Below are 25103 nucleotides of genomic sequence, written 5' to 3' on the forward strand. Positions count from 1 at the left end.
GAAGATGCTTGGTTGACACCAATCCCTTTGTCCCGGCAGAACAGGCCAAGGAGAGCTTCCCAGAGGAGGTGGCATTTGGGGTGGGTCTTGGAGGCTCAGCAGGCTTCCTTCAGGCGGGTAACTGGGGTGGGGGGTGCAAGACAGACAACAGCCCGTGCGCGCCAATCACGGGACCATCCACGGCCAACACGGACCCGTGGTCCTGCCAGGAGCTCCGCACACAGGGTCTCGGCCTTGAGACAGCCCTGGGAGGTCACGGTCATGAGAACCGCCTCCCAGGTGAGCAGACGCAGGAGGCCCGGCAGCTCACTCAAGCTCGCAACTGGACAGTGGAGCACAGACCCGAAGTCAAGGGTGTCTGACCCCAAAGCCGCTGCCCTTCCCGCCACACCAGGCGCCAGACACCCAACCTGCTACGAGGGTCGTCAGACACCCAGCGGCTCTCTGCTGCCAGCTGTGCAAGGGGAGGCGCCAGGCGTCCCATCACCGCGAGACGCACAGTGCAGGCCGCCCCTGTGGGAGTCAGGGGTGCGCTTCGGTTGGCAGGGGTGGGGGTCCTGGGGGCGGTACTCGCTCCTCTCCTGAGCCTCTGAGCTCCTGGAAGGCAGGGACCAGGGTTTATTCACGTCAGGGTCCTCCTCCCCTGGGCATACTGGGCTCAGAGGAGCCTCAGGGTGGAGTGGAAGGAGGTGGCACCCTGCATGCCTTCCAGAACGTCAAGAGGCACTGACTGGACACTCCCAAGGCCCCGACGGAGGGGCTCATGCTGGGCTGAGCCACAGTCCCTCCGCAAGGGGCACTCCGTCCAGTGAGAAGGCAAACAGAGGCCAGGAAAAAACATGTAATAAATGCCAAGACATAGAAGGAAAAGCCAGGAGGCAGGGGGACCAAGGCGGAGAGAACCCTGAGGGCTTTCTGGAGGAGGTGGCCTTGTATCGAGTCAGTACTGCAAGTTGACAGCAGAAGTGAGCCAGGTGCAGCACTGGCAGCGTTCAGGGGGCGGGAGCAGAGCCGAGTGCGGAGGGGGCTGGCAGGGACCCCCAGGGCTGGGGTGGCTGGCACGTACAGCACAGGGCAGCAAGTGGCGGGTGAGAGGCCAGACAGCCGAGCTCCAGGCTGGGCACCCATGAGCCCGGAGGAGCCCGGCAGCTCCTGTCACTGGGAGCCAGGTATCACCTGTCCACGGGCTCCCCCTGGTGGTGACATGGAGGTCGGGCAGGCAGTGGTCACAACCCATGGGGACCCGCCCAACACACACATGCACACACACACACACACACACACACCAGTTTGGAATCACATCTGCCAGCAATAACTCCCTCTCCTGATATCCTAAGAGACCCCTCCACCCCGAGACCCGCTGCCAGTGTCCACTGGGGATCCCCCAGTGTGTCAGGGCCTGCAGCTTGCAGGGGTATCTGCGAAGCCCTCTCCTCCCTGGGGTGTCTGGGTCCCTGGGTGCAGGTGCCTGGAGGTGCCCCTCTGACCCACTCTCAGGCCAGCACCTCCGCCCTGGTTTCCTAAGTGTCCTTCAGGGGACCCCCGTGACCACCATCCGGCCCCTGTGGAGAGCACAGCCCAGCTGGGAGACCCCCGCAGGCCAGGGGAGCCTCAGGATGCCCACAGCGTCTCTGGGGGCCCCCAGCTCTGGTCACAGCCTCCGGGTGGCTCCTGCTGGTCCTGTCCTGTGGTTTCCGGTCCCCCTCTCCCCACCCGCCTGCCTGTACGGTCCCAGCATGCCTGGCCCGACACCACACGGGGCCGTAGCACAGACGCTCTCCCACAACCCCAGCGATGCCCGCCACCCTCAGAACCCGGGGAGCGCCCAGCCTGCTCCTGGCCAACACGCGTGACTGATGGGATCCCCGCGGATGGACACACACCCCGTATGACATGAGTCGAAGGCTGCCGGCTCTCCCCCATGCCTCGTCGCCCACTTCCCTGGACTGGACGGGACTGCAGGGGAGCGAGGCAACGCCAGACCAGCTGCGACTGTGAAAATGTGATGGGCGCCATTCTGATACACCGGCCGGTGTGGTTCTTCTCCCCACATTGTCTTGTCACCTGGGTCCCTGCGCTGGCCTGTCCCTGTCTACACCCGCCCAGGGCTGAGCTGGGGATGGGGAACAGGAACTCATATAGGTTCAGGGCCATTCCCTGGGGGCAGGGTGGTGAGAGGGACTGGACCTGTGGGCCCCCCAGAAGGTGCAGGAGCTGCCGTGTTCCCAGACTCCCTGAGGGTCTGAAGCTGGGCGGCCGCCAGGAAGAGGCTGCTGCAGCCATGATGGTGGGAGGAGGGGGTGGGCAGACCAACCGCCAAAGCCCTCTGCCCCACGCAGGCCCGGGCACCAGGACGCCCCTGACCCTGACCACCTGGGAAGGGGCCGTGTGGTTAGGAATCCCAACCGACAAAAAACGTTACCACCAGCGCTCAGGAGAATGGGCTCAAACGGCCGGGCCGGCAGGTGTCTGCAGATGCGAGCTCGTTTCTTGTGCTCAAACCCAGAGCTGAGCTGTGCCTGCCACAGGGGAGGGCGGGCCTCCTCCAGAGACCTCGACTCCTCCAGGCCGATGGGTGGCAGATTCCCCATGTGCATCCCGCCCAGGCCGCGGTCCAGGCCCGCTGGGCAGACGCCCTCCCGTTGGGGTGGGGTCCGAGGTCTGCAGGTTACCTGTCGCTCCCGTTCCAGGCGCACTCGAACTTGTCGAAAATGCAGTCATTCTCGTACAGGGAGCAGAGCTTGCTCCGAAGGTAATCGTGGACCTGCGGGAGAGGGCAGCGCTGAGTGCCGGCCCGCCACCAGGGGGTCTCACCCAGCCGTGGGCCCTGTGCCCTCCCACTCAGCCACGCTCATTAGGAAGGGCCACAGCCTGACACATGGCTGACCCCTGAGCTTTGACCAGAGAGCGGACACAATGACAAAGGGGACTAGATCCTGGCTCCACCCCTCCCCAGCTGTGTGATCCTGGACAAGTGACTTCACCTCTCTGAGCCTCGGTTTCATCACTCTTGAAGTGATGAGTGCATACCTCATGGGCTATCCTGGGATCAGCTGTAGGAGACAGCTTGGTGTAGGGTCATGCCTCGGAGGATAAAATAGTCACCACAAGCACAAGGGTGACCATTATGGAGAAAAGGGAGGAGAAGTCACCTAGGCCTCTGAAGCGAGACCTCGGCAGGCATCACCTGTCCTGTTTTGTGGATGAGGCATGGAGACTCAGAGAGGTTAAGTAACTGGCCCAAGGTCACACAGCTTATGAGTGGAAGACCAGGGCCCTCTCCCAGGGTCACCTGACACCCAGGGACACCATGACCTGTATCTGCCCGACTGCTCTGCCTTTACTGCGTGACCCGGGAGAGTCACTTGGCGGCCGAGCCTCGGGTTTCCCGTCTGGAAAAGAGCCACGAGATTCCTCCCTGAGCAGAGTGTGAGGACTCCAGGAGAGGAAGGAAGGACCGAGCACCGTATGGGGCCTTGTGACCCCGACCAACCCTGGAGGGATGGAGAGAATAAATGTCCACCTCCCACTGGGCAGTGACACAGGCTTCAAACCAAGGGGCAAGTGCAGGGAGGGCAGGGGGAAACAGAGGCTTGTATCCTTTCCTGTCTGGGGATTTCTTATTCATCTTCAAAAAACCCAGCCGTAGGTCACCTCCTCCGGCAGCCGCCCTGATTGCCCCAGGCGGAGCCGTCTCCTCTCTCTGGCTCTTTCCTCGCAGCATCAGTGCATCTGAGGTTCCCGCCCCTGACTTTCCATGCGTGTGTTGACCCCTTGCCCCCTGGGGCCTTACACGGGGACGTCCTCAGGTCTCAGCTGGGACGCCCCTCCTTGGAGAGGCCCCCCCACACCACACCCTCGGTGGTCCCACATCCTGTTTTCCCCACGTGTCTCCGAGAAGACCCTGTACTCCTGGGTCTGTTCACAGGGCTGTTCGCAGGCCCACAGACGGTCTCGGCGCCCTGTTCCCCCCACCCGCCCGCTCGCCTGCTTTAAATTCTGTCCAGACACCTCTCTCCCACCGGGACCTCTCCCTGGAGCCCACGCCGGACCGTCCAGCTGCCTAAGGGACAGGCGAGAAGCCCCCAGGCTGCCCACCGCGGAGCCCTGGGCCCTCCACAGCCCCCATCCTTCCCGTACGACGGCCACAAACACCAGCAGTCCCCTCTGCGCCCCCTGCCTCCCACGCCCCACCTGCAGCCTGTCCGGAACCCAGAGCAACCCGGAGCCCAGCCACCTCTCTGCACGTCCTGGCGGCCGCCCTGCTCCACCACCACCACCCAGCTCACGGCAAACCTCTCCCAATGCTCTCCCTGCGTCTGCCCACGCCCCGCCCCAGTCCAGGCCACAGGCGGCCACAGGGATCCTCTGAAACTGAGCTGGATCACATCACGCCTCTGTGCCAAACCCGCCAGTGCCCATAAGTGGCCCTGGGCTCTGCCCCATCACCTTTCTGACCTCAGGCTCTTCTTCTTTCCCCCTTGTTCACAATGGCTCCTCGCCATTAACCATGTCCCTTGACCACACTAACCATGTCCTTGCCTCAGGGCCTTTGCACTTGCTATTTCCTCCTCCAGGAACACCCTCCTGCCAGATGGCTCATGCCCTTACTTCTCTTAGGCTTCAGCACCCCGATTTTCTCTACCTCAGCCCCTGGTTTGTTTTATTTGTCACAATTTTTATAGCTTATGATCATTTTATTTGTCCATTTGCTTGGTTGCTGGCCATCTTCCCTGCTGGAACGGCCGCCCCTTGAGGCAGGATCTACTTGTCTTGTTCCCCAGCAGTTTCCCAGGGGGGTGCGCAGGGCCGGGCACATCACAGGAGCTCAATACGTGTTTTACGATGAACCAGTCGGGCTAGAGGCGACAGCCAGACCAGAGACTTGGCTCGTGGCCCTGCAGACGCCCCCGGGCTTGGGGTCTGGAAGAGAAGGCCCAGGAGAGGGTGTGGACGAGGAGAGGGTGGCCTGAGCCCAGGAGGCTGGGAGGAAGAGGGTGAGACCGAATAAGGCTGAGATGGAGGCAGCACGGTGGGCCTGGGAGGGGGAGGCCGATGAACACGCTCGTGTGAGAGGCTCGGGCCACAGAGGAGACAGGGTGGGGTAAGGGGTTCGGATGGCGGGGCGGCAGACAGGGGCCCCCTGGGGGAGCACAGCCTCCCATCCCCCTGGGGAGCCCCTGGCCCATAGCCACATGAGGCTGAGGTTTCCTGCGTTCCTGTCGTCTGGGACCCTGGAGAGTGAGGCCGCAGCCCCCCTCCCTCGGAGCCCAGGGTCTCAGTGGGCACAGAGCACCTGCGGGGCACGTGCAAGGACTCAGGTGAATGGGGACGGACGGTGCCTGGCTTCATTCCCGCCACAGGCAGACTTTAAGGGGCTCACATGCAGCCCCTCCTGGTCTGCAGTTTTGCATGTGCTCCTTATGTAGTCACAGCAGCCTCACTGATGCACACGTCCAAACACGTGCTCTTCTCACCCCTGTGCACTGAGCGCCTCCTGCCCTCTGGTGGCAGGGCGAGGAAGAGCATGGGCTCTGGAGAAAGGAAGACGTGAGAGCCACCCTAAGGTGGGCTGCTTGCTAGCTCTGTCACCTCAGATATGCCACTGAGCTCAACTTTCTCCTGATCCTCCCCAGGTAGACGGGAGGCTTAGAAAAGGAACAGTGTGCCAAGGAGTTAGCCCAATGCAGCCCTGAAGAGGGCTCGCTCACTCAACCCTCATCCCCACCCCCTTCCCCTGCCCTCCTCAACACAGAGGCCTAAAACTACTCTTTTTCCTGGCCAGGCCATGGACCCACTCTAGCCAATGAGCTCTCAGAAGCCTTCTGAGAAGCATTCTGGAAAAGCTTTGTGCTCCCAATAAAACCTGCAACAGACCCCACAGGCATGGCCTTTCACATTTCCTCCAGTTTCCTGCCCGGAATGTAGGCAGAGTGCCTGGAGGTGTAGCAGTCACTTTGCCACCATGAGGTATCACACATAAGGTAGAAAACCAAAGCCCAAATGATGGTGGACTGGATCACAGGAGGAAGACTGAGGAGGTCATGGAGCCGCTCGCTATTCCTGGACACCCCCCAACAGACTTCTTGTGGAGGGAGAAAAGCCCCTCTTGGTTTAGACTGCAAGTCAGACAAACACAATCCTGCTGCAGTACACAATTTCTAGCACATAATAGCCAAAAACGTGAGTTATCGTGTTGGCTTTATGTAACTATTATTATTCTAGAATCAACAGGTCAGCCGGGCCAGCAGCCAAGCTCGGGCCTCATGCTCCAGAGCAGTCCCCCTTGCTTTATTGGGGCCCCACCTGCTTTGGGAATCTCCGAAGGCGAGGACCCCTCCCCGAGAAATGCTGGAGTAAACACTGCAGCCGGGTTCAGGATCGAGGGCCCTCGCCGTCACAGGGACGTGAAGGGCTGAGGGCCCAACGGAGGTGGAAACGGGCACGTCCCCGGGCCGACTGTGGGAGGGGCTGGCCCGCTTGCTCCTGCAGCCTGAGCGGGCCTGTGTCCTTCCCGCCCCAATCTCTGGCCTCAGCCACTTCCCGAAGGACAGAGGGGGCCTGGCCCCTCCCCGGGGTGCAGTGTGAGGAGGGGCCAGATGAGGAGCGGGTGGAGGCAGCAGGACCTCCGTGAACACTCACGGCCAACGGAGGGGCCATCGCCAGGAGCGGTGACGGCCCCTCACGAGGCCATCCCGGGGAAGGAGCCCAGCGGAGGGCAGGGCGGGGTGCACCAGGACCGCCCCAGATGTTCCGACGGGCACACGGCTTCTGGGACCACCCCGTCCTCTCCTCTCGGCTCTGCACCCCTTCTCAGTGGGGCCCCCTCTGCCTCTGAGGACACTTCCCTCCCCTGTGGTGGCAGGAGGGAGGAAGGGAAGGGAGGCGTGGGCCCCATGTGGCTCTGAGTCTGTCACCGCCCGGCTGAGAGGCAGCCCTACAGCCTGATCTCTTAGCACCCGGTGCCCCTTCTGCCAAATGGGGCTGACGGCACCCCCTTCGTGGGGGCAGTGAGGAATCGAGGTGACAGGTGTCGTGTGTGGCACCCTGTGTGTACCAAATACTTGGTGACACCGTGAGGGCTTGGCTGGGGCCTTTGGTGAGCTGTTTGCCCACTCACCTCTGCACAACCAAATCCTATTCATCCTACAAGGTCTGGCAAATGTCACCTCCTCCAGGAAGCCTCTCTAATCTCTCCAGCTACAGACATAACTGGAAACAGCTTTACAGCAGCCCCATGTTTCTTTCAAGGCTCCGTTTTTTTTAACATCACGTGAATTTTGTTTTCTACCCCTTAACCTATCTGGATGGATCATAACAGAAAAATGAAAGTAATAACGACTTCCCAGGAAGGCGGCCCCTGCTCCATCTATAAGCCGGGCTCGAAAGGCCTGAGCTGAGGATTTAGACAGGTGGCCCTGTCACACTCCTCTGTGTTCCCCAGACTGCAGGCCTGGCACGGCCCTGCCTCGGGGAGGGCTGAGGGGGCGGGGGACACACAGCTCCCTGGAGGCGGCCCAGGCAGGCCCTCTGCCCCCGGCCCAGCTGCCCGGCTGGGGATGAGCTGTTTCATTGCTCGGGACTGTGTCTCCAGCCACAAAATGGGTGTGCGGAAGCCCCCATAGCTGGGGAAGCCCCTGCACGCGTTCCTGGCACAGAGAAGGCAGGCGGGGTCTCCCGCCCACGCAAGGGTTCCGAGGTTGCCCAGGCCCCGGCCGCCGCGCCCACCTGGTAGGTCTCTATGGGCCTCGCCTCCATGTTCAGGTCCCAGACCTTGACCGTGAGGTAATCCCGCGTGAGCATGTACCGCCCGCTGTGGCTGAACTTCACGTCCGACACGGAGGAGATGATTTCCGAGAAGAAGGAGCGGTTGCTGGGGTCCTCAGGCTCTTCAAAGACTGTGGAGACAGAGAGACAACCCCGTCACCGGGCTGCGGCCGGGGCCGGGACCACAGACGACTGTTTCCATCCTGGGCTCACGCTGTACGGTCATTTATTCATTCATCAAACCTGTAACTCAATACCTGTCAGGCATCGGGCCCGAATGGGTCCTCCAAAGAGGGAAGGAAGACCCGGCAATGTTTATTGAGCTTTAACTCTGAGCCAGATGCTGTGGCCTTTCTGTGCATTGCTGCATCTAATCCCCCCATAAAAACACCAAGTCGGTACAACCACTATTCCCATTTTGTAGCCAAGAACACTGCGTGAGAGACGGCGGAAAGCACGCCCACGATTCAGCGCTGGCAGAAACTGGTGGAGTCGGGATTTGAACCCAGAGCTGCCTGGATGTGCTGCACACCACTGCCTCCTACTGGTGATGCCGAATGCCAGGACGGTGAGGCGTCCTGGCCCCCTCGACCGTGCTGGACAGCGGCCTGGCCTGGGCTGGGCCCTGCCTGTGGCCCCGGGAGCCCCTGTTCGTGGCGTCCTGGGCACTCATGGCCGAGCCCCACCTGCGGGCCCGCTCGGTTCGGCGGCCCCGGGGTCCCAGCAGGATGAGATCTCCCGGCCCAGGTGGAGCTCGCGTGCGTCTGCCCCGCCACCTGCTTTTATCTCGACCAGCTGCTCCTGCAGGAAGGTGCTTACAGGTCCCTGAAGACTACCGCTCCTGCCCTGCTGGGCGATCCCAGCCTGGGCCAGGGTGGGCCTCCCACCCGTGTCCCCTCCCCACTGCCCCCAAGAAGCAGGCCTTCCTGACGTGTCGAGCTTCCCACGCAGCAGGATAAACTCTCCCCAACTCGTGCCTCTTGCTGGCTGTCCCGCCAGTTTGCCCACTGACACCCTCTCTGGCCCGTCAGGTCCTACGGTGGCCCTGCTGTAGGTGCCGGGTGGGGACTAGGGTCCCCGCTGGCCAAGCATTAGGTCCCTAGGACCTGGGCCATGTGCGCGCCTGGCCATCCAGGGAAGACAGCAGGGCCATGGGTTGGCAGCCATTTACCAGCCAGTCTGGAAAGACTTAAACATGTGACAACCGGTCCAGCTGTCCCCATGGAAACCAGCCGCGTGGCTGCCCTGCCTGCTGGCCTGTTCTGAGCCTCCAGGCCGGAAACAGGGAGCAGAGAGCTGGGCGCATCTCCCCAGAGGCTCACAAGGGTCCCCTCCCAGCCACGAAGTCCCGTATCCCAACCCCCCAGGTCTGTCCCCGCCCTTTACCTCCCCCCTGGGACCCCCGCTCTCCCTCTTGTCCAGGGCAGACGCAGTTCTGGGCCCCTGCCATTCCCAGAAACACAAGCTTGCCTTGCTCCCTCTGCAGGGTGGCTGGGAACATTTCATGCTGGTCATCACGTCCTCATCGTGCACAGCGCAGTCATTCATTCATTCTCTCCGTCAGTCAGTCCACACTGAGCGCCCACTGTGGGCTTGTCCAAGGCCCTGGGACGGTACTACTGACGGCCCGGGGACGCCGCAGCGAGTGACGCAAAGCCCCCGGCCTCCTGGAGCCCACATTCTCCCGGCGGAGACAGACAGTAACAGTGCTGGGGGCTGGCCCCGTGGCCAGCTGGTTAAGTTCGCATGCTCTGCTTCGGCGACCCAGGGTTTCGCCGCTTCGAATCCCAGGTGCAGACATGGCACCACACATCAGGCCACGCTCAGGCGGCGTCCCACACAGCACAACCAGAGGCACTCACAACTAGAATATACAACTACGTACTGGGGGGGCTTTGGGGAGAAGAAGAAGAAAAAAAAAGAGAAGAAGGGAACCGACGTTAGCTCAGGTGCCAATCTTAAAAACAAAAACACCTCAGTGCTATGCTACACTGTCAGGCAGTGATGGGTGCTGGGAAGAAAAATACAGCAAGGAAGAGACAGAGAGGGACAGGGTTTGCTGATCTGGACAGATGGGGCCTCTGTGGGAGATGACGAGTGAGCAGAGATCTGAAAAAAGAGCAGAGAGGACAGTGTAGCTGCCAGGAGAGGAGCCCTCCAGGCAGAAGGAGCAGCACGTGCAAAGGCCCTGAGACAGGGATGAGCTGATGGCCATGCAGCTGGAGAAAGGAGTGAGCAAGAGGGACGCAAAGGGCACCCCATGCAGGATGAGGGGTGCAGGTGTTACTGTAGGGAGGTGGCGGCCACTATGGGTCGACCTGGATGAAATCTAAGTCAAGGGGGCAGGAGTGGGGCTGGAGTCCCCTTCCCAGGCAGGAAGGAAGGTTCCAGCACCAGGAGCCCAGGGCTGCAGAGCAGACCCTCGTCTCAGGCCACCAGGCATGGGGACGGAGGGAGACGGTTACGGGGCAAGAAACGGCCCTGGCATTGACTTTCCTGCCTCTGGTTCCCCAAGAATCAGAGCAGCGGGAAGGAAACGGGCCACTCGGTAAGGACCCCTCTACGAGAAAGGACCTCAGATGCCCCCTCTGAGCTCCGCGGGGATCCTTCCACGGCCTCTGACCAGGGAACCACAGCCAAAGCCCACCCTCCACAGGGACCACCGCCGGCAGCCGGGCGTTCCTCCGTCAAGAAGGGCAAGCTGAAGGGGGAGCAGAAGGAAACGCCGCTCCGTGAGAGGGAGGGTGAGGCTGGGGTCAGAGGAGCTGTGCCCTGGAGACGCTGCCGGGCCTGAAGTCCAGGCCCCCCGGGAGGGCGGGCAGCAGGGAGCCGCAGAGAAGACAGGCCACCCCCCGGGCGCAGGCAGGAGCAGCAGCAGACGCGACCCTGCGCTGGAGGAGCCTGGCCCAGAGGGAGCTCAGAGGGTCCCCTGCGGCTCCACCTCGACTCAGTGGACATGGGACCACCGCCTGCCCTTGGCCTTGAGCTGCAGTGGAGGCGGGACACAGAGAGGGCGCTGGAAGCCAAGGGAAGGACAGCATCCCACAGGCAACCGGGAGCCAGAGAGACTCGATGGAGGAGTGGGCACGGGGAGGGCGGGGGGATCCTGATCCCCCGGGGTCACCTTTAACCTCTAAAGCCTATGAGTCCTGATTGGTCGCCTCCCATCCTCGTGTCTTGTGCCCTAGGAATAAGTTACACTGACGCCTTCACTTCTGCGGGTACGAACATTCGGAATTTTTCTTTGTTAAGCCAAAAAAGGATCAACGGCATCTCCCTCACCTCCCAGATGCCTGGAGTAAAGAAAAAAAAATTCCATGCTTAATTTCTTACTGGAATGAGAGCACTGAGCTTTGGTGTTCTGTTTAAATGAGCGAGGGCGTAGACCCCACATCTGGGAGGAGCAGGGCGGAGGGTTTGAGAGGAGAGGCACACAGACTCTCAGCAGCCACCTGCTGGCCCCGCACCTGCCCAGGCACCTGGCGGGGACCCTCTCTGGACCGAACTAGCATTTCGGCCGCCAGGGGTCAGAACAGAAGGTGAGATATTAAACCGTAAAGTGGGGTCGGCCTCTTGGCCCCCAGCTTTGAGGGGGCCCCTGTGCCCCTTGCCCACCTTGCTTTCCTCCGCCAGCCTCCGCCTAAACCTCCAGCTCGTCCAGCTCCCTTCGCCTGGCCTGCCGTGTGGGGGTCGGGGAGGCGGACGGGGACCAAATCACAGAGGTGCTCCCCCACCAGTGCCACAGCCCTGGGCTGCGACTGCCACCAGCGCCAAGGAGCAGAAACCACAGAGGTCAAAGGCCGACAGGAAGCTCTAATCGATGGTTGAAAACAGAGACACCGAACGGCCCACCGCAAGCTCAGTTCTGGCTGCACTTGGCATTTCTGGTGTTTTTTTTTAAGCCCAAAAGAACCGGAATTACAAAAGATAAATAGGAAGGGATATTAATAAGCCTGAAAAAATTATACCCAAAAGTTCTGATTTTTCTTTTTAAATATTTCTATGAAACTTTGGGCACCATTTTTTGTCAAGACTGCGCAATCTCCTATTCCGTACCAGGGCCTGTCCCCCGGCCACACACACAGCCCACCCCTGCCCAGGGCATTAATAAGAGATAGGGCTCCCCTGTAATTGATGGAATCACCGAGGACATTTCACAGCTATTGGGAACTCAGCCCAGACCCCCGTTACAGTGACGGGCTCGGGTCCTCCCTCCACCCCCCCAATTATTTTAAAGTGGGAGGGCTCTGAATCAGCAGAAATCTCCATCCTGCTTCCTTTTAATGGTCCTGCATAATTAAGGCTCTCATGGCCCTAGGTGGTCCCCTGACAACCACATCCTCCTCTCTGGGTGTCCCACGGCGTCACCGTCACACACAGGGGAGGGCTGAGAAGCGCCCCCGACACACAACACCAGCCAAGGCGAAGCGAGGGGCCCGGGGAGCCCAGCGAGGCCCTGAGGCGCCTGTGCACCCAAGGATAGGGGAGATGAAGCCCAAGGTTGGTGCCAGCCTTCCTCGCCAGCCTCACACGCAGCTCCGACGATGTCCCTCCTCTGCTTAAAGCCCTCCATGGCTCCCAGGGCCCACAGGACCACGGTTCAAGTTCCTACACATGGCTGACAAGCTCCTTCCTAACCAGCCGCAGCTGGCCTGCTACTCCAGCTTCATACACACCATTCCCCTCCTGCAGCCATACTCCCATCTCCTGTTCCACCAGGGCCCAGGGCCTGGAACACGGAGCCAAGCAAGGCCCCGAGGGCTCCACACTGAACAACCCTCTCTCCAGGTCGCCTTAATGAATGCCTCCACCCATGTGCCCCAGGCATCTCCCCCACCTTATCCTAGCCCTTCCCTGCCATGTACCAGGAGCAGAGCAGAGCAAAGCTGTGTGTGACCTCAGGCAAGCCTCTTAACCTCTCTGAGCACAAGCTCCCTCACCTGGAGAACAAGGGGGATAGAACCTCCAGAGGTTAAAGCGCCTGGACCAGGGAGGGACTTGGAGTAGCTGCTCAATAAAACCGTGTAGCTATTTTTATTGTTATTTTTTCATACTGTTTTCTCCCCTGAAATTTCCTTTTCCATTTTTAGCCCTTGTCTTTCCTACCAACTCCTATACATCCTTCAGAACCCCAGCTCAAATACCCTGCCCCCTGTGCATCTTGTTCAGATGCTCCAAAGAAATCGAAGGCTCACCATGGCTGCCCACATAGTCACAAGGTGCCCTCTTGTATGGCACCAGCAGGGCTGTATGGTCACCTCATGGGCTGTGAGCTCTTGGGGCAGGGGTCTTGCCTCTGTCATCAGTCATCTTGGCATGCCTGCCCAGCCTGGAGCCTGGCTCAGGGCCCAGCCCTGCTCACAGAGCAGATAGAACCTTCCGGTGCTGCCTGCCGATGCCGCCTCTCCTCTGTGCCTCTGTGTCCCCCTCAGTGGCATCGGCTGTGGCCCTCTCCCGTCGTCATGTGTGATGGTCTTTCTCTGGGCACGGGTGGGAACTGGGGTTAAACCGAGCAGGCAGAACTGATCAGACAGGGCTGCGGTGAAGGGAGAGCGGCGTCAGAAGGCAGAACTGCGCAGGCTTGAGCCACACACCTGGGGACAGCTGGGCAGGTCAGCGAGCGCTCCGAGGGAAACGGACAGACACACGGAGGTGGGGCTGCAGGTCCTCGGCGGCGGAGAGCACAAGACGAGACAGGCCTGAAGGAGCGGGGATCACAGGGTACGCCCGGTACCTGGCACCACAGTGCCACCGCAGGGAGAGGGGCCCCCAGCGTGGCTGCCTTCCTGCCCCTGCCCCTGCCCCCTGCGCCCTGCCCCCTGCCAGCAGGAAGGCCGAGGCCGTGAGAGTGAGGAGGGTCAGAGGGTCATTACAAAGTGGCGGGCGGGGAACACTCACTGATGAAGAGTCGACAACTGTCACTCTCTGCTTGTAACTGTCCCCGCTCAGCACCATGTGAGGGACCCCATCGGACAAAATGAAATCCCCCCCAACTGCGGGCCCTGGTTCTGCAAGATCTGCCCCCACCTCTGTCTTTGCACCTGACAGCCTGCCCCCTTGCCCCATTGAGGCCTGGCTCCCCTGGCCTGCTGCCACTGGGCCCTCACCCCTGCCCTCTGCCCTGCTCCTTCCAGGCTTGCTCTTTTATTCTTTGTGTTTTGTTTGTTGAGGAAGATTGGCCCTGAGCTAACATCCGTGCCCATCTTCCTCTATTTTATACGTGAGTCACCTCCACAGTGTGGTTGACAAGTGGAGTAGGTCCGCGCCCAGAACCCAAACCCAAAAAGCCAGGCCACCAAAGCGGAGGGTGCGAACTTAACCACTAGGCCACGGGGTTGGCCCCTTTTATTCTTCAAGGCAGGGAGATGCCCCCTCTGACCACCGTAATTAAGATCCAGCTGCATCAGAGCGCCCGCAGCGCCTTCAGAAACTCCTACTTCAATGCTCCTACTGACTTGTGGGTGGGCCTGCCTGTCTCCTCCCCTCGGCTCTGCAGAGGCAGATGCCTCCTCTCAGCATGAAGCCTCAGCCACCCTCGCTCCCCCCCACCCCCACCCCCACCCCCTTCAGTCCACCGGCAAAGGAGCGGGCCCACCTTCCGTGCAGACACACGACCTGACTGGTCGCCTTCCCTCCACGGCGCCCGCCCTGCTCGGAGCATCAGCATCGTTCACCTGGGTTAACACGCTGATCTCCCAGCTGGCCCCCACCTCCACCCTCGCCCCACAGGTCAGTCCCCGCTCAGCAGCCAGAGAGATCCTGTTAAAACACAGCCAGGCCAGGTCACTCCCGGATCAAACCCCACTCTGGCTCCCGTCCTTTCCGAGTAAACCCAAAGCCTTGCCTGGCCTGTAAAGCCTCTTGATGTGGGTCCTCCTCTATCCGTGCCCCTCTCTGGCCCCACCTCCCACCCCGCCTCCCGCTCAGCTCCTGCCACACGGGCCAGGATCCAGCTGCAGGGCCTTTGCACTGGCTGTTCCCTCGGTTGGGGACTTTGTCCAGGCTCCGCCCCTGACATCTGGAGCCTCCCCAGCTGAGGGTGGCTGGGTCTGGTCTGTCTACCCCAGACCCATTACCAGGGGTGAGCCCGGGGAGTCCAGCCTACCCAGCCCCTTTAAATGAACCTGACTCACCCACAGGTCCCATGAGAGGGCTCAGTCCTCAAGGCTTCTGTGAAGATTAAGTGAGAAAGACCACAGGCTGACAGGCGTGAGACTACGGGAGCCTCTATCCTGGCTCTACCCAGCTGTGTGAGCTTAGGAAAATATCTTCACCTCTCTGGACCTCAATGTGGTAAACAATAGCGGCCTCTAAAGCCGTCCACATGCTAATCTCCAGAGCCTGTGCGTATGTTACCCCACACGGCAGGAGACTTTGCGGCTGTGATTAAGTTAAGGCTCTCGAGCCGCAGAGATGATCCTGGATTCTCAGGGTGGGCCCCCTCTAATCACAAGGCTTCCCACAGACGAACGAAGGTCACAGGCAGAAGAGGAGATGGGACCACGGAAGCAAAGGCTGAAGATGCACTTTGAGAGGGAGAAAGAGGCCATGAGCCGAGGGTGGAGGCGACCTCGAGAAGCTGGAAAGACAAGGAAGCAGGTTCCCCGCGAAGCTCCAGACGGAACCCAGCCCTGCGAGACCCGGATTTCAGACTCTGGCCTCCAGCATCGTGAAAGAGTATATTCGTGTTGTTTCGAGCCACTATGTGTGGCAACTTGTTACAGCAGCCAGAGGAAACCAATGCACTCAGTGTCCTCACCCATAAAATGAATAAAATAGCCCCCCACCACAGAGTGGCTCTGGGGATGGAACAAGACGTAAGCTTAGAATGGCACCTGGCGCGCAGTAGGCACTCGACAAACGTCGACTGTGGACATCACGCCTGCAGCACAGGGACAGCACGGGAGGGGGCCCGCGAGGGGTGGCGACGGTCATCCCCACCTACTCTGAGAGAGCTCAGGGCTCCGTGCTGTTAAAGCAGGAATCGCTGTCTATTTGAGGACTTACTGGGGTGGTTTCCATGGTGACACTGTCACAATGACTAGCAGACAAAAGACCCGGGTTTCTACCGCTTTGGAGAATGCCGGAGGCTGTGGGCTGGGCAGCAGCGTGGCCCCCTGCTCCCCAGCTCTGCCCGGGACAGGGAGGGGTGGGGGGAGCCACGGAGGTCCTCTGAGCCTTGGTTTCCTCATCTGCCCGATGGCAGATGTAAGCATGCCCTTGTGATCCGGGACGCTCCTCCCTCAGTGAGCAGGAAGGCATTAGGAAAACGATGCTCTGGGGGTGTCGCTACTGGCTGTTCCCTAAGGTCTGAGCAGTCACTGGATAAATGGGTATAAGTGAGATGTGAAGAGGTTCCAATCTCCAGGGCTCTTGCAAAAAATTAGCTCCAATAACAACCATTTGTGCTCTCATTAAAAACAACAACAGCCTGCCTATCGGCAGTCGGCGGCTTAATTTCTCATGAGAACGACGACATGCGGTCTGGAGGCCACAGCCTCACGGCTTAGTGACGGCAGATTCAGTGGGGACGGGCGCAGGGCCACAGAGGCCTCCCACTGACTCTGGAGAGAAGGTTTCTGTGCAGGATATTGAGACTGAGAATGAAAACAAATCCTGGGAGAACCTGAAATACAAAAACTAACTCCAATAGGAAACCCGGAGAAACCAATAGTTTGCTTTACCAAAGATTTATCCACAAATTTACTGACTTCATCACACTATTTCAGAAAAAGAGAAAGCGTCCCAGCTCATTTTATAAGAGTACAATAATCTCAATAGAACCGGGCAGAGGGAGTGTAAGCAAAGAAAATTAAAGACTGACTTCATCTACAAACATTTATGCCCCAAGTATAATTTCTGCATTTATGCAAAAGTGTCCTGAGCCCTGGCCACCCCCCCGCCCCCCCGTGTCCAGCCACCGCCCAAGCCCGTGGTGGTCAGAAGCTGCAGTCCCGCCCTTCACACCTTGGTCCTGAGAAGCCTCTGGAAGCTCAGCAGGACACGGGGGAGGCGGGACCTGCCACCGCCCTAAGGCTGGCATCCTCTGCAGCCCGGGGAGAGGGGCCGACAAACGCAAACCAAGTTGAGCCGTGGAAAACAAAGTCACAGTTCTTGCACTGGGGTTTTTGGGCTGACTCACGTGCAGCTCGCACACCACCAGCCACACGACAATTCCCTGCCTGGCAGCTACGCCCGGGTGCCTGGGCTCCGCAAGCGTACAGCTGACAGTGGCCCCGGTGGGCGGCTGCTCACTCAGAGCCGGGGGGAATGGGGGCAGATGACACAGTTACAAATGCCCTGGGGGCTCTGACTCCCACCTCCAGCCCCCGAAAAACGTCCTTCACACAGCGTGGGGCACACAGAAGAGCTTCCATCCTCCCTAAATGCCACCCGCCCACAGACACGCGCGTCTCCTGATTCGAGGTTGAGACCCATGGCTAAGATGCAAATCACAGAGAAACGTAGAGAGGAAAACAACGGCTTTCTCAGAGCCACTACGCAGGGTGGCCTATTTCTTTCCATCGCTTTCTCTGGTTCCATTTTTTGGTAAAGCAGTCATTGCTGTGCTTTTCCCCCCACGAATGTTATAACCATTTCCCCATGTCATTAAAAACCTCCTGAATCAATATTTTAAATGACTGAGCAACAGTCCTCATACAGACATCACGGTCGTTTACTCGCTTCTGAACTGTGGTCCCTACGAACCAGGATGTACCACGAAGTCCCATCTTTCTTCCTCCCGGTGGGGCTCATGTGGGCCAGGGCTGGACCCGGGAGGAGAGACCAGACTCTTCCCTCTTCCCCACTCCTATTCCACGCCAGGCTGGCCCAGAGCTGCACCTGGGCAAACCTTGGGGGCACCTGTGGGTGGGCCCAGGTGGTCGGGGGCAAGGCCCTGTGGGAGGTGGAATAGCGGGCCCCAGAGCTGTCTGCATCCTGACGCGCAGAACCTGTCACTGTGTTCTGTTGCAGGGCAAGGGGGGCACTAAGGTTGCTGACCCCCTGACCATCACATAGGGGGTCATCCTGGATTATCCGGGAGGGCCACGTGTCATCACGGGGGTCCTTAAAAATGGAAAGAGGAGACAGAGGAGTCAGAGTCAGTGTGAAGCAGCGCAAGAAACACCCGACCGGCCGCTGCTGGCTGTGAAGATGGAGGAAGGGCCCACGAGCCAGGAATGCGGGCGGCCCCAGAAGCTGGAAAAGACCAGGACACGGATCCTCCCCTTGGTCACCAGAAGCAGCCAGCCCTGCGACACCTGGTGAGACCCATGCCAGACCTCTGAACTGGAAAGGCAAGAGCATCGGTTCATACTGTTTCAAGCCACTAAGTCTGCAGTCATTTGTTACGGAAGCCCTGGGACACTGAGGCAGCCCCACGCTGCTGGTGTGGGGCCAGGCACAGATCCTGGGCATCTTAGTTGGCCCCTGTGCTTCCTGTTCGTCCCCACACACGTGACTCCCACACCTGTACCTCCAGCCGGGACCTCGCCCCTGACTCCAGACATCTGGCCGCCTTCTCGACACCCGTCCTTGGAGCCCAGTGCGATCTCACGCTTACCGCAACCAAATTTGGCCTGTGGGTCACCGTCCCCCCCCGGGCCGCCCCTTCCCCAGGGTGCCTGTCCCAGGAGGGGGCCTCGCCTTCACCCCACTGCACAAACCAAAGCTCAGAGTCACCCTGGCCCCTATCGCTCTGGGCAAAGCCCTCAGCTCAACCTTCAAAGAACCCCCAGGTCGGGGCCCATCCCCCGCCTCTGCCGTCCCAGCCTGGGGTCCACCGTCTCTTCTCATATCAACCCCAACAGGGCTCCTCATACTCCTGCCCCTACACTGACCCCCTGCAGTTTCTCCTTTTCAAATATGCCCCTCATGACCACTCACCCTCGCTCTCAACCCTCCATCAGCGTCTCACTCCCTTAGAAGAAAACCAGGAATCCTTCCCTCCTACGAGGGCCCTGCGTCACCGCCTTGTGCATCTCTCTGACCTCAGCTCCTGCCGTCCGTCCCCCTTGGTCACTGCGCTCCAGCCACACGGCTGCACTCTCATCTCAGAGCCTTTGCCCCTGCAATGTCCCCCTTCTAGAACATTCTTCCCCCCGAGATCTGCGTGGCTCACCTCCCTTGGCACCTCAGGGTGTCTATTCCCCTGAACCTCCTCAGTGAGATGCCCCCGGCCCCCACTTTTTTGATGGTGGTTCTTGACATCACTCCCGCCATCACATTGCCTAGTTACGGGGTCATCGTCTGTCCATCGTTCCTGCTGCACCCCCAGGCCGGGCACAGGGCCTGGAGCGTAGCAGGTGCGCGATAAACATGGAGGGCGCTCCCGGGGGGCTCAGCCGGGCCCCCTGGAGAAGTGCTGGGGCTTGTGGACGGACAAGAGCAAGGCAAACCCAGACATGGACGTCCTGCCCGATGGTGGACATGAGGAAGCCCCAGAGAGCGTCCCAAGAACGTGGACAAACCCGGAGAGGAGCGGTGGGGAGAACACAGGCAGGGGACAGAACTGGGCCAAGGGGAGGAGCGGCTGGCGGCTTCAGAGGGTCCTGAGCCGAGTCCCTGGGGGCTGCCCAGGGAAGCTGGGCTCCCGAGGGGATGAGTGACCCAGTCCCTCCCAACAGCCCCCGGCCTCCTTCACCGAGACTCTGACAAAGTCCCCTCCAGGGGCCGCCTCACACGACTCATTCATTCCTGCATTCCTTCACTTGTTCATTCAACAAGTGTGTATTCCAGGCACTGCTGTAGGCACCGGGGTCCACGCAGAGATGAACCAGACCAGGTCCCTGCCCTCCCGGGGTGGGGGGCCCTGTCTGTCCCCCTGCTACCCCTGTGACGTCATCTGGGGAGGACACCACGGCCTGATCCTCTGCCTTCGGTGTCTCTGGGGAACGCTGTGGCAGTGTGCAGCCGGCCAGCCACAACCCAGCACCCAGCTGAGGCGTCCCAGAGTCATGGGTTCAAGTCCTGCCCTGCCACTTCCCTGCCTACGGGGCCATGGGCCCATCCCTGCAGCCTCAGTTTCCTCTCCTGTGCAGGACTCCCTCAGAGCTCGTGTGAGGATGAGGTGAGATGGTATGGGGTCAGAGCTTAGCCGGGCGCCTGGCTCAGAGGGTGCATCACTGAGTGTGAGCTGTTGTCACATTGTGTTCCCTTGGACTTTGTTCAGGCCCAGACCTCCATGGTGGCTGGCCCTGTGCTGGGTTCCAGCAAGAGGAGGTGACCTCCAGCTGAGCTGCTGGAGGAGAAGGAGCAGCCCAGAGAAAATTCTACAGGGTGTGGCCGGTCTGTGAGAGGGAAGCTGTGGGGGCTCTGGGGGCACAGAGGAGGGGCCCGGCCCAATGTGGCGGTCAGGGAAGGCTTCCTGGAGGAGGTGACAGCTGAGTGTGGTCCCTCCTTAGCTTCTGCATCTGGGCTCACTCCCTGACCCTCGTCCTAGCTGCCTGAGCCCTGGAAGTGGGGCAGTTCCTGGCTGTGCAGGCACTTGGGGCCAGGGGCAGTGGGTGGCAAGACCCGGATCCTGCTGCCAGCTGGTGCTAAAGCAGCATTCAGCCCACCCCCACTCGGAGCCAGTCCAGGCATCGTCCAGGCCATGCCCACCCACCCCGAGGCTCCCACCCCCGCCATCTGCGTGGTCCCTGGCTGCGTGAACGCTCACGTTTGGAGTGCTTGTCGCACAGGGCGGCCGCGCGCATGTCGCAGAGGCGCAGGGAGCCCTTGCTGCTGCTGTAGACAAAGAGGTTGCAGTGGTGGGGGTGGAACTCGGACGCCGTGATCACCTCCGTGAGGTCCTCCATGTTGGCCGGCTTGATGTCCACGATGTCTGGGCAGCAGGTCAAGGAAGAGGCAGCAAAGGGAGGGCACCCTCGCTGCTCTGCCTCGGGGCTCGAGCCCGGCGGGTCTGCCCGACCTCTCCTGGCCCAGCCATCCACCCCGCGTCTCAGCCACCCCTCTGTTCCCATGACTTGGGACAAACCGCTGATGCAGAGAGCTCCGCCCACCTGCATAGCGAAGCACCCACTGGCCGCCCCTTCTGGGTGCCCATCCACTGTCCCCACAGGGCTGGACCCGTCACTTCCCTCTGGACCTCAGCCTCTCCCCAGCTGCCCAGCCCACGTAAAGGGACCTGTGAGGCCTCTCCCCTCCGCCCACCTCCCCCACCAGTGCCGAGCAGAAGCAGGGGCATTCGCTGAGTGCGGGCTATGTGCTGGGCCGGGACGATCCTACTGAACAATTTCAATTCTCCCCGTCACCCTGTGAATTGTGTCTGGTGCTGAGCAGACAGGCTTCTGTCGGCTCCCCACTACCCCGCTCCACCCCAGTACCCAGCCTTCTGCCCACAGCATCAAGACCCTCCTTTGGGAAAAGGGTCTCTGCTTCTCTGGGTTTCAGCTCTGATCTGTGCCTCCCACCCCCCACTCACAATCAGCATGAGGGATGAGCAAACGGTGCTGGCTGTGCCAGTGGAGGGACCCCAGGACTGGAAATACTGGGTGCAGTCCTGTGATCTCTGCTGGGCTGAGGGGTGTGGAGAGGAGGGGCTTGTGTCTGCTGCTGTGACAAACGGAAACCCTGGGGCCTCAGGGTGGGGCAGACAGCACCAAAGACAGAGTGGGGAGAAAGATCTGGCAGTACCTTTTGAATCCTGGATCAAGCCACACCTGAAGCCATGCCCCCTGGACTGTTAAATACGGGAATCCATTTTCTGTTTCGGGTCAAGAATTTTGTTACTTGCAAAGGAAGTATCCCTGACTGATACATTGGAGCCCAGAGAGGGTAAGCAACTTGTCCAGGGTGACTCAGTAGTGAGTGGTAAGGCTGGATTTGGCCTCATGACCTCCCAGGCTCCAAAGTCTGCTCTTTTCCCGTCCATTCCCCATTGCCTACAACAACAAATTGGAAGCCCTTGGTGCAGCATTCAAGGCCTGGCATGCCCCGGCCTCTCTACCTTTCTGACTTCAGATCAGTGACCTACTGGTCACTCTACCCAAAAGGCATTGTCCTTCCTGACAGTGACCCCTTAGCCTCTGGACTCCCACCTCTGCCTGGGGCTCTCCACAGCCCGCTCCCTCTGATGAAAATGCCCCTTCCTCCCTCTTCATTTGCATGTGGGCCCTGGAGTCAGAGTCCCAGCTCTGCCACCTCCTGGCCCTGTGGTTGTGGGTGAGCTCCCCAGCTCTCCATGCCTCAGTTTCCTCATCTGTCAAATGGGTTAACAGTCCTAACCTCATAGGTTTGCACACTGCCGGACACAGAGCTCAGTGAATGTCAGCTGCCATTATTATGATTTTTTCTGGAAAATACCAGCTGAAACTCTAAGAACCCTGTGCTGTCAGCCCCCCCATCCCCCCAGCCCAGGCTGCTTCCTCTCTCAATAAGAAAAGGGCACTTCCCGACTTCTGTAAACACGGGAGTATAAAATATCAGAAAAGGTGGTGGAGTCTGTGCACCCGAGGAGGGCTCCGTGCCCACCCTCAAGTCTTGCTTCCCGGAAGCATGTCATTAACCAGAAACTAGAACCACGGAAAGATATGAAGAGAGGGGAAAAGGAGCTACGTCATCGGTGCCTGGACCGGTTTCCCGGGAAACGGTGGTTTTCTGGTATGAGAAGGAGAGATTAAATCACAAAAAATGAGACGAAAGGGTAAGAGAGAAAAAGAGCCAAGACTTCTGCGACGCTGAGTCCACCCACATGGACCTCGCAGCCCACCCTTCAGGGCAAGGCCTGCGGGTGCTCTGTGCGAGGTTCTGCTGGCTGCTGGTCGGCTTGAGCCTCTCACCAAACTGCAGAGGGCGTCGGAGGAAAAGGACGTCGTCGATGAACCGTCACACGCGTTAGCACAGCGCCTGTTAATGTTCCGCACAAAGGGTGAGGGCCAACAGCAACAGCATCTGCCCACAGAACTCAGGACACGAAAGTCCCAGGAGGCCTGTGGAGACAGACCCTGGTCCCGGATTCACACGGGGGCTGAGGCCAAGCACAGGGCTGTGGCCTTGCCACCTGACCACAGAGTGTGAGCTTCCTGCTTCCTGCTAAGGGAGACCCCCATAGTGCTGACAGCCCCTGATGGCCTCATGACGGCCACGTCCAACCCCCGCATGGCTGTGCCTGCCTTCTCCACACACTCGTTAGACACCTGTAGAAGGCCACAGCGGCTTTTAAAAGAACAGAGAGCTCAACCATGTCTCACTCCTCTGCAGCACACAACACCTGAGCCATGAGTGGCTGAGGGGCAATGCACGTGGCCTGAAGGCCCCATGTGGAGCTGGGGAGACAGCATCTCCCACGCCTGGGCCCTGCCAACAGCCTGGGACTGCGGTTCCCACCGCCTGCGCATCACTGGCGGACTCTTGTGCTGTTTAAAGGATTCTGGATACAGGGGTGCTGAGGAGAGACGGGTGTGAAACACGGAGGCTTCATTTCCACGTGACCCTAGTGGAGGAAGACAAAACCACAGACGTGGTCAACGTGTCAGGGCCCCCACCGGGCAGGGGCCCCTGAGGCCGAGTGGGCAGTCCCCCACCTCAGGATCCCGGGCCAGAACAGCGTCCTTAGGGGTGTGGCCATCCAACGGGGTCCACAGTCACCTGATCCCGGGATGGCCTCTCCAAGGCCTCCGGGTCAGCTCGCCACAGCACCTGCCCGGTGCCTGCAGCCTGGCTTCTCCCTGGAGCCATCAGGCATGCGAAAGGAATACGTTACTGAGTGGGGCTGTCCCCACTGGATCCCCGTAGTCACGTCCCAAAGCGGAGGCCTGAAGACAGATTTCTGACCAGGGGAGCAGGTGTGGAAGAAGACCCTTCAGCATGATAATTCTGCCCCAGACAGACAGGGCCAGCACGCCTGGACTCTCCCCCACGTGGCCACGTGCCTGTACACCCTGCAACACTGGGTCCAGCAGTGACCACACACCGTGGCTTTGACTACAGCAGGACCTGTGCTGGGTTGGAAGTTGGGAGCCTTGGGTGGGGCGTCTGGCCTCAGCTCTCTCTGGAATGTTGAGTGTCACATGCAAAAGTCATTTCTATTCCTGAAGCCTCAGTTTCCCCCATTTGCCCAACGAAGGGTTGGGCGTGATCCTGGAGCACCCTTTGATTTCGAGGACTAACCCCGCCATGGCCTCTCCCTTGTTCCGTGATCAGCTGCACAAAGCCTACTTGCAGAAAGGTGATCGACAGGGTTCGCGTGGGGACCGCCCGCCCTCGGGAAGGAGCATAATGAGGCTCATTGATGAGCCCCTCCCCCTGGCAAAGGTGGGTGAATTATTCATGTTCTATTTTTCCATCTAACTGTACTCCACTGTCTGATGGGTTTCGTTTAACTTCCAATAACACCCTGGCAGCTAGGAATGATCCTCCCTACAAGGAAAGCTCGGCAGACCCAGGCAGGAGGGGCAGGAGCAGGTCACGCAGAGAGGATGGAGAGGAGAGAAGGAACCCGCTCCACCCAGCCCCTCGGCTGAGCACACAGTGCTCTCCTCCAGCGCAGTGGGCTGCACGGCGGCTCCCCAAAACACGCGTCCCTATGCTAACCCCAGAGACCGCGAATGTGACCATATTTGGAACAAGGGCCTTTGCACATACAGTCAAGGATCTCAAGATGAGGCATCTGGGATTAGAATGGGCCTTAAATCCAGTGACTGAGTGCCCTCATAAGGAGGAGGAGATGCCAGTGGCGATGGAGGCAGAGACTGGAGCCATGCAGCTGCAAGGAACACCTGAGGCAGCCAGGGGCTGGGAGAGGCAGGACGCCTCCTCCCCTAGAGCCTTCGGAGGGACCTCAGCCCCGCCCACATTTTGATGGTGAACTTCTGGCCTCTGGAACTGTGAGACAGGAGATTTCTGTTGTTTTAAGCCTCTCTCTCGGTTTGTGAAAATTTGTTACAGCGGCCGCAGGAAACTCAGACACCCAGGTTGCCTCCTGGGAGCTGGGCAGTAACAACCTGTGCATAACGCCAGGGCTGTGGACACCTTCCTCCAGCTCCATCCTGGCCGCCTCCTTCTCTGCAGTTCCCTGTGTCAGCACCCCCAGCCCTGAGATGCCAACCCGGGAATCAGGGCAGCGTCCAAACCCTCCCCACTCCCTCCTTCGCCACATTGACCCAGGCTCTTCCACCTGAAGGTCCCTCCGCTCTGCCCGTCAGCCCAGGCCGTCTCTGCCCCGTGGGGCTCCCTGCCTCTGGTCCCCCCCAACCTCAGCCAGAGCGAACTCCCTAAACAGGGGTTGGGTTTCCACTGCGCTGCTTGGTGGCCTCCCCACTGTCCACAGAAGTCAAACAGCTTGCTGGGCATTCAAGGCCCGTCACGATCACCCTGCCTGCCTGCCTGTCCCC

General features: G+C 60.1%; 1 protein-coding gene across 3 annotated transcripts in view; it reads right to left on the reverse strand.

The window, feature by feature from the left end:
- PPP2R2C (protein phosphatase 2 regulatory subunit Bgamma) overlaps positions 1-25103 on the reverse strand; it is a 141291-nt gene that overhangs the window by 10199 nt on the left and 105989 nt on the right. For all 3 annotated transcript variants that reach the window (XM_044767858.2, XM_044767859.2, XM_070506268.1), the window contains exons 6-8: positions 20429-20593; positions 7729-7898; positions 2673-2764 (exon numbers count right to left, since the gene is read on the reverse strand). In XM_044767858.2, the coding sequence (XP_044623793.1) occupies positions 2673-2764; positions 7729-7898; positions 20429-20593 (427 nt within the window). The remainder of the gene's footprint in view (positions 1-2672; positions 2765-7728; positions 7899-20428; positions 20594-25103) is intronic.

Source organism: Equus asinus, chromosome 3, assembly GCF_041296235.1.
Source record: "Equus asinus isolate D_3611 breed Donkey chromosome 3, EquAss-T2T_v2, whole genome shotgun sequence".
NCBI classification, from domain to species: Eukaryota; Metazoa; Chordata; class Mammalia; order Perissodactyla; family Equidae; genus Equus; species Equus asinus.